Source organism: Schistocerca serialis, chromosome 8 (genome assembly GCF_023864345.2).
Source record: "Schistocerca serialis cubense isolate TAMUIC-IGC-003099 chromosome 8, iqSchSeri2.2, whole genome shotgun sequence".
NCBI classification, from domain to species: domain Eukaryota; kingdom Metazoa; phylum Arthropoda; class Insecta; order Orthoptera; family Acrididae; genus Schistocerca; species Schistocerca serialis.
Window position 1 is genome coordinate 364,954,719 of NC_064645.1, and position 9,897 is coordinate 364,964,615.

Below are 9,897 nucleotides of genomic sequence, written 5' to 3' on the forward strand. Positions count from 1 at the left end.
CATTCTGGAAACATCCCCCAGGCTATGGCTAAGCCATGTCTCCGCAATATCCTTTCTTTCAGGAGTGCTAGTTCTGCAGGTTCGCAGGAGAGCTTCTGTAAAGTTTGGAAGGTAGGAGACGAAGTACAGGCAGAAGTAAAGCTGTGAGGACAGGGCATGAGCCGTGCTTGGGTAGCTCAGTAGGTAGAGCACTTGCCCGCAAAAGGCAAAGGTCCCGAGTTCGAGTCTCGGTCCGGCACACAGTTTTAATCTGCCAGGAAGTTTCATATCAGTGCACACTCCGCTGCAGAGTGAAAATCTCATTCTGGAAACATCCACCAGGCTGTGGCTAAGCCATGTCTCCACGATATCCTTTCTTTCAGGAGTGCTAGTTCTGCAAGGTTTGCAGGAGAGCTTCTGTTTGAAAGGTAGGAGACGAGGTACTGGCAGAAGTAAAGCTGTGAGGACGGGCGTGAGTCATGCTTGGGTAGCTCAGTTGGTAGAGCACTTGCCCACGAAAGGCAAAGGTCCTGAGTTCGAGTCTCGGTCCAGCACACAGTTTTAATCTGCCAGGAAGTTTCATTCATAAATATATTAGGAAAATACTGATAGAATGTAAATAATTTCAGAGTAGAGGAGACCACTCACTGAATAGCAGATGCATTGAGTCATCAACAGGCACACACAAAAGAGAAAGAAAACTTGATAGCTTTCAGAATCAATCCTTTCTCCAGCAAGTGTACTGCACACACACACACACACACACACACACACACACAACACACACACACACACACTGACACAGTGTTAGCAGGATGCTCAATGCCATGATTTCAGTTTGTCTGGTTAACTGGGTGAGCGGATTGGGGGGGGGGGGGGGGGAGAGACAGAGAGAGAGAGAGAGAGAGAGAGAGAGAGAGGAGGAGGAGGCAGGAAGGTGGGTTGGGGATGGGTAGGTAGTGGCCCCTGAGAGAGGCAGCTAGTATATTGGGTAGGAATGCGGTGAAAGGTGTGGGAGGTGTATGGGCTAATGGGCTAGGTATGTGATGCACAGGTGCCAAAACCGGTGGAGAGTGTCACATAATGGAGGTGATGTGGAGACATAAACAGGTGGGTGGGGGGGGGGGGGGGGCGGGTGATATGACAGAAAAAGTGGAAACTGTTGGGTGGAGAGTACTTGCTCTGCACATGAGGTGTGGCCATTATTTAAGTAATGACAGTTGTGATGTTGGGGATAACCTGTTTTAACACTAATTTGTGAAGATGGTCTGTGACTGAAACCAGTTGATACTTGGGTTTTAAATAACAGAGAGCTGATGGTCAAACATGTATTTTATACATTACTTCGTGGCTGTTAATAGTCAGCTTTGAAAAAAAGATTTTTGTGTGTTTGTATTCCCTTTCACCTGCTTCATTTGCTGAATTTTTATATTTTCTTCATTTTCAGTTAAATACAATATTTTCCATGTTATCCTAGGATTTCTGCTAGGCCTTTTTACCCATTTTGTCCTCTGCTGTCTTCATTATTTCATCTCTTAAAGTTATCCATTGTCTTCTCTACTGTATTCCTTTCCCCATTCTAGTCAGCTGCTGCTTATTGCTCCCTCTGAAATTCTCAACGACCTCTTGTTCTTTCAACTTATCCAGGTCCCATCTCCTGAATTTCCTACCTTTTTGCAATTTCTTAAGTTTTAAACTACAGCTTATAACCTATAAATTGTGGTCAGATTCCACATCTGCCCCTGGAAATGCCTTACAATTTAAAATATGGTTCTAAAATCCCTGCCTTACCATTATATAATCAGTCTGAAGCCTTCTGGTGCCTCCAGACCCCTTCCACATATACAGCCTTCTTTTATTATTTTTAAACCACATATTAGTGATGATTAAATTGTGCTCTGTGCAAAGTTCTACCGGGCAGCATCCACTTTCATTTCCTTCCCTCAGTCCATATTCACCTACTGTGTTTCCTTCTCTTTCTATTCCAGCTATTGAATTTCAGTCCCCCATCACAATATAATTTTTTGTCTCCTGTAACTATCTGGATAATTTGTTTTATAGAATCACACAGTTCTTCAGTCTCTTCATCATCTGTGGAGCTTGTTGGCATATAAACTTGTATTACTGTGATGGCTGTGTCTATCTTGGCTACAATGATGTATTCATTATGCTGTCCATAGCATTTTACTCACATTCCAATTTTCTTATTCATTATTAAATGCACTCCTGCATTACCCCTATTTGATTTTGTATTTATAACCCTGTATTCTCCTGACCAGAAGTCCTGTTCCTCCTGCCACCGAACTTCTATAATTCCCACTATATCTAGCTACAACCTATCCATCCCCTTTCTAAATTTTCTAACCTACCTGCTCAAGTAATGGATCTAACATTCCATACTCCAATCTGTAGAGCACCAGTTTTGTTTCTCCTGATGATGAAATGCTCCTGAGTAGTTCCCACCCAGAAATTCAAATGGGGTACGGTTTAACACCAGGATGTTTTACGCAAGAGGAAGTTGTCATCATTCAACCATGCAGCAGACCTGCAGGCCCTTGGGAAAAATTACAGCTGTGGTGCGCCTTGCTTTAAGCCATTTGCACTATCAGCAGAGCAAGCCTGTTTCGGTTGATGATACAAGGCCAGCTCAGTCAATCATCCAGACTGTTAACACTGCAACTACTGAAAAGGCTGTTGCTCCTCTTCAGGAACAATACAGTTGTCTGGCTTCTCAACAGGTAGCCCTTCATCATGGTTGCACCTATAGTACATGTATCTGTATCACTGAGGCATGCAGCCCATCCCCATCAATGGCAAGGCCCATGGTTCATGACAAGAATAGTGTAAGAAATTACATGCAATTGTAGGCAGGTTGTCTTCATAATCATCTTTCAACACTACCATGATCCAGCCTTCCCCATTTTTAATACACATTTTCTCATTTTGCCAAGGAGTGTTGCTGGTTGTAGCTTTTAGGTTAGGGATATTTTGACTAATAACACAAAATCTTGAGACACAATATTTCAATGTTTTATTTTCCTGCTTGAGTTAAATGTATTTTGGAGCTTCAATTGCTACATTAAAATGTTACGTTAACTGTGTTTGTTTGTCATCTTCATTTGAACATGAAATGAGTGCCTTGTTTCTCAAAGAAAGTTAGCCTAGACTTAGTCAAAATTCATTCAAAAACTTTGTCAAAACCTTCAAAACTGGGGTGAAATGGTAATTCATACTCATCACTAAATTCTATAATTTCATTCATCACTTGCAAATATATTCAACACTAAAGCTAACTTGTTCCTTTACTTGGTTAAGAACCACTGTCTTCTTCTGTGTGGGTGGCGATAATTTCAATGACTACTATTCTCATTGTGGAGAGGAACTCTTGTGTAGTTTATTAAAATTTTTCCTGTTTCCTTTCTTTTAAAATTGAACAGTTACAGCACTGTTGCAGTTTTGTGAAATTGTCTTTACCCACAAGTATTCGTTGAGTAGTTTTACAAGTTATGTTTATATTACTTTGCCTCCAAATGTAACCCTTCTTACTGAAAGAAGTCAGTTGCCTGGTCCTATCTTACCATTCATCCATGAGTGCCAATTGAGACTGTGAAAGATGTGCTATTATTCACAATACTCCCTATTACTTAAAACTCTGGAGGACTTTGTTACATCTTACATAATCTCTAAGGGATGATTTATGTAGGATACTCATCTCACAGCAATTACATATGCTATGTCAGACAGTTTGTAAGAAGATTTTTGACAAGATCCAAAAGAGCTTCCAATATAAATTGGTTTTGTCCATGCTTTACCTGTCCTAGAGAATGTTATGCAGCTGCACAATTGTATGTAATGAAGTAATAGCTGCTTTGCATAGTTTGTTTTTAATACAATTTGTTTTTCAATTTGTACATCATTATCTTCAGTTACTTACTCCAACATACTATAGTGTATGCATGAGCACATGATTCAGCCTATACAATGTGTATATGACAGAAGATTATAGGATTGAAATTTAGTAGTGATTACAGTGCTATGTTTCACATTCATACATACACAGTTCTTGTGAAGCCTATTACTTGTGCTCATAGTTAAACATACAATTTGTCAGAATGAACACCTGAGGAAGATTGTATCTTAGCTGAAATCAGCCATGTTATTGAACTAACTGTGGGACTGGAGCAGTTATTTCATTATCATTTATGCAATGTTACTGAAGTTTCTGTAGCATACTTTGTAAGAGATAAGTGCATGTAAAATTTCTTACCAGGGGTTTGTTATGCACCTCTTCTGTACCATTCAAAACTTGACAGATAATATTTTCTATGACCAATGCTAAGATATAGGCCTGTTCCTGTCTGTGCACCAATTACATAAATTAGTCACATCTTCAACATTGTTCCTCCATTTAGGATTTTTATCCTTTCCAAATAGCATTTGTCATGGAGAAAAGTAGAACAGAAAGAAAGTGAAATGAAGAGTATGAGCAGCTGAAATCAGCATAAAGCAAAAATCATCTGGGGAACAAAATGTGTAGAACATTTCCTTTTTTGAGAGTTACAATATTGTGATGCTTAAGAGAAGGAATTAAGTCCCGTTTTATTATATGTATGTACAAAGTGGGCATTTATGAAGCAAAAGATTTCATTGCAGATGGTTTACTATCCTATTTGGTGTATGTAGTGAGAGCTTAATATCAGTCATCACATGATGACCATTAAACAAATGACAGTTCTGAGTAGTCAGTAATAACTAAGTTGATGTAGTGAACGACTGGCTAGAAGCAGAGTTTAAAACACAACATGGACATCATAAGTGTATAAAATCACTCCAGAGTAAATGCTTAAAGAGAGAATCTGTGCTACAGGCAATAGTCAAATACTCTCTCAAATGACCTGGTCTGAATACTGCAAAAGATAACAAGCAAGGGGCTGTTTGTGACTGTGCACAGACATTTAAGTTCAGAACTAATTCCAGAGGGCACACCTTTTGTACCCCTGGCTTGCACCATCTGCAGAGCTGTGAGTAACTCTTAATACTTGATAACTGCTATATCTCATACTTCATATTGATACTGCAGCTTAGCAGGAAACCCTAATCTGTAAGACACAAGAAACTTTACCCCATTTAACCAGTATGTAGGGGCAAAAGTGGCATGGCTTGTGCCTGGCCCACTGAGTAAGGGAAAGAAAGATGCTGACATCCCCACTAAATGTTCCTGTAGGATCTTTACTCTGCTGTCAGCCAATTCCATGACCAGAGGCACAGACATCAGCACTAGCCCATCATATGCCCCCATTGTGGTACTTCAGTCTGCCAATGGGGGAGTGAGTGCCAAGTGGAGGATATGGCATAGAGGTGGCTGCACCTCTTGAGATATCTCATTTCTCTGCAGATTGATCACTGCTACTAAGTTTGATTTATGAGGAGTCTCTCAGGTGAATATGAGGGATGCAAGATGTGGCTTAGGGGGTGGCAATAGGTCCACTTCCATCAGCTTCCATCACTGATCATTGTTGAACCCCTAGATTGCCATAAGCAGGGGCAGTTGTGGAGATCATACTGATGGGGGAAGGCAGGGTAGAGGAGGGTTATTAAAGAGATTCGTCATGACATATTGGAGAAAGAAAACGTTAATACAGTATTAGTTAACTGCAGGAGCATCCATGGAGAGGTCCCAGAACTAATCTCACTTATAAATGATAACAGTGCCCACACAGAACTAGGTGTAGAAAGCTGGTTGAAGCAAGATATTAATAGCAGTGAAATCCTAAATTCAGACTGAAAAATAGGTCGAGTGCTGGTGATGGAGGCAACATACTACAAGTAGAACTCCTGGTCACAAACAGGCCTAAAATTTCATCTCAGTTAGCATGGAACATGGAATCAGTGATCATAAGGTCGTCAGTGCATTATTGAATGCTTCTACTTAGCAAAAGTGACAAAAAACAGCTTTCAGATTACCTGAGCAGTCAACATGAAAAATCCATCTTCAGAATGTGAAAATATTGAGGACTAATGGATGAGGTTCAAGAGTATTTTACATTAGACCTTAGACAGGTATGTGCCAAGCAAAGTTACGAGGGCTGGAAAATACCTGCCATGATTCAACATCCATGTTAAAAAGCTACTATGAAAGGAAAGAGAGCTTCACTGCTAATTTATAAGCAGCCAAAGCATCATAGACAAACAAAAACTGAACAAAACCACAATTAGAATAAGGAGAGCCATGTGTGGAACATTCAACTAATTCAACAGTAAAAGTCCATCTACCAACGTCACAGAAAATCCTAAGAATTTTTTCTCTCGTGTTAACTGACTAAACAGACTAAATCCACTGTCCAGACACTGTGTGTCCATAAAGGCACTGAAATAGGGGATGAAAGAGAGAAGCATGAAATACTAAACACCTTCTATCGAAACTGTTTCAGTGGGGAATTAAATCATCACATGAGTATCAAAATGACAGATATCAAAATACGTGAGCATGGGATAGAAAAAACAATGAAAACAGCTCAACAGATGAAAGGAAACTGAAGCTATTTAATTCTCACAAATTATGAAATTCCAGTAGACTAAAAATCTCCTCTATGGGAATAAATGTGGGTTCCAAAATAAACAGTCGTGTGAAACCCTGTTCAATCTGTACATCCTCGAGGCCCAGAAAGCAATAGGTACTGGTGCCCAGGTTTTTGCTGTGTTCCTTGACTTCTGGAAGATGTTCGATACAGTTCCACATTGCTGCCTAATAAACAAAACAGGAACATACAGAATATCAGACCAGCTGTGTGGTTGGATTGAAGGGTTTCTAGCATACTGAACACAGCTCGTTATTCTTAATGGAGAAAAATCTCGAGACATAAAAGTAATTTTGCGTGTACTTCAGGGAAGTGTTATGGGACCATTACTTTTCACAACATATATAAATTACCTACTGGATAATGTTGGAACTACCATGAAGCTTTTTGTGAATGATGCTATTGAATAGGGATAAGAATTCGCACTACTAGAAAATTGTACTGAAATGCAGGAAGACCAAGGAGCAACACTTCGTGCAGGGAGTGCCAGTTGGCCCTCAGCATAAACAGATGTAATGACCCATTGTTATACGACTGCAGAACAGTCACTGGGATCTGTCACATCCATAAAATATCTAGGAGTATGCATAAGAGAAGTTCAGACTGGAATGACTACATAAAAATAATGTCATGGAAGGCAGATGCCAGACTGAGATTCAGTGGAAGAATCCTGAGGAAGTATAGTCCCCCCACAAAGGAGGTAGCTTGCAAAACTCTCATTTGACAAATACTTGAATGTTGCTCTCGGATCTTTACAAGAGAGGATTGATATAGGAAATTGAAAAGAGCTGCAAGTTTCATTACAAATTCATTTAGTAAGTTTGGAAACACTTTGGAGATGGACAGCCTACTCCAGTGGAAGACATTGCGAGAGAGACATTCTGTATCTTGGTGTGGTTTACTGTTCTGTTAAAATGCTGTTGACATGTAATACAGCAGCAGTCCCATGTAGCATGGGCTCATCAAGTCATTGGTAGGCTTCTAGAGATATGTTGCACCATACATCAGGCAATTCACATAAAATGCAAACTTCATGCAGTGATTGCCAGTTGGCCCTCAGCAAAAACAGATATAATATATTGTGCATAAATATGCAGAAAGACCCATTATTGTATGATTATATGATTTCAGAACAGTCACAAGGAACATTCACAGCCCTAAAATATCTAGGAATATGGATGCAGAGATGTTTAAAGTGCAACAACTACATAAAACTAATTACATGTTGGTCTGTGGGTGTAAAGCTGGTGCCCAGTGGTATCAGAGATGGGTTTCATCTGGTTTATATCAGGCAAATTTGTTGACTGAGACATCAATATAAGCTCACTATCTCACTCGTCAAATAACTGCCACATGATTCTAGCTTTGGGAACTGACAATTATCCTGCTGAGCGGTACCAGTGGTGACGGAACAGGCATCAAGCATGAAGGGATTCAGGTGGTCTGCAATAATGTTCGTGTTATCCAGAGGTGTCATAGTGCTTTCAATTACTGCCTTAGATCCCAGAAATGTGCAGGTAAATGTATGCTATTTGCATAATACTGTCCCCACTGGTCTGCATTCATGACATGGTGCCCATTTCAAGCAGGCATTCACCTGAGGATGTCATATCCATACAAGAACATTGACTAGGTGTAACATAGTGAAATGTGATTCATCTGACCAGGCAACACAATTCCACTGATTCATGGTCCAGTCTTGATGACCTCTGCCCACTGCAATCATAACTGATGTTGTTGAGTCCAGATGAGAACACACAATTCATCTGTTGCAGAGACCTATGTTCGGCAATGTGCACTTAACAGTGTGCTCTGAAACACTTGTACCTGTTCCAGCGCTATCTCTCTTTCATCAGGTTGGCTTCTTTACAAAGTGGAAAAGCCTCCAATCTCCACATTCTGCCATCAGCTATGGACATCCAACACCTTGCACCTAATTTTGGTTTCACCATCCTTCAACCTGTTTACATAGATGCTCACGATAGTGCACATGAACAGTCTACCACCTTCACCAGTCGTGACATGTTTGTTTCCATGTGCCAGGCTATAACAATCTGCCTTCTGTCAAAGTCACTTATGTCTTACTGGATTTCCCCATTTGCAGCTAGTACCATTGCTACAAACATTGCCCATTTGTCTCTGCTACGCTCTCACATGGAGGGCAGTGATCATTATGGCTTGGCTCAGTTTATTTTCAGTGAATACGCAAATGTACCTAATTAAGATTTTCAGGTCTCTTTTTTACTGTCACTTTATGATATTTAATTTTTTTTCCTCCCCAGGACTTCCTACCTCAGCTTTGAAGAAGGATCTGAAGAAGACTTGAGAGATGTTTGGGAACTTCAAAAATGTCTTGACAATCTAATACTTTATAAATCAAACAACCCAAAATATCTCAAAAGTGTTTTATACAGGACTTGAGGAAACTGAATATTTGTAGTGCAAATATTTCGTAGGAACAATTGGTTTCTGACTGAATATTTTACAAGGCTGTACAGTATTACTGTACATGCAGGAATAGAGAGGACAGATCAGACTTTTTTATTGTAAATAAATATTCAACCTTTTTTTGTAAATATATTTGTTTCCTGAAAATTTTGCAATGTTCTGTGTTCCTATGTGTATAAGTTGTTAATATTCTTCATTCCTGTCATTAGCATTCTTTACAGATTATTTAACTGTTTTCACAATGAAGGATAATGAGAAAGCAACCAGTGCAAAATCAATATATTATATTGAATCATGAATGTAAAGTGATTTGATTATTAAGTGTTTTCAGATAAATTCTTGTATTTTATGTTTTCTGTACAGAAGAAAGTTTCTTGTACCTTAATAGCATTGATAGACTAAGGCTGTGATACATTATACCCAGTAATGCTTAAATTATCATTCATTCACTTATTTTTTTTTTAAGATAAGCTATGATAAATAAGCTGAAAAACATTTGTAACACATGAAACAGATATGGGGAAAACACCACACACACACACACACACACACACACACACACACACACACACACACACACACAAAACACATATCTGCATACTACTACTGATTCATATGACAATGTATTTTTGAATTAGAAATAGCTAAAATCGTCTTATCTACATTGGCGACACTGGTTTGGAGATTTCTGTACTTATAAACAAATTTAATATTTACCCTAAATTATAACAACTGTTCTCATATAAACACTGTCAGCATCATGTAATGGAGAAACACAACTAAAAATACCCAAAAGACAAGATGATCATTTAAAATTGCCAGTCATGTACATTATGTTCCTTGTCAGTAATATGTATTCTATTTAGTAAGAACAAATCAATAAAAGAAATCA

General features: G+C 39.1%; 1 protein-coding gene across 3 annotated transcripts in view; it reads left to right on the forward strand.

The window, feature by feature from the left end:
* The window catches only part of LOC126416653 (uncharacterized), a 132,910-nt gene extending 123,556 nt beyond the window's left edge, over positions 1-9,354 (forward strand). For all 3 annotated transcript variants that reach the window (XM_050084451.1, XM_050084449.1, XM_050084450.1), the window contains exon 14: positions 8,840-9,354. In XM_050084451.1, coding sequence (XP_049940408.1) covers positions 8,840-8,978 — 139 coding nt within the window. In that variant the 3' untranslated portion in view covers positions 8,979-9,354. The remainder of the gene's footprint in view (positions 1-8,839) is intronic.
* Positions 9,355-9,897: the final 543 nt, after the last annotated feature.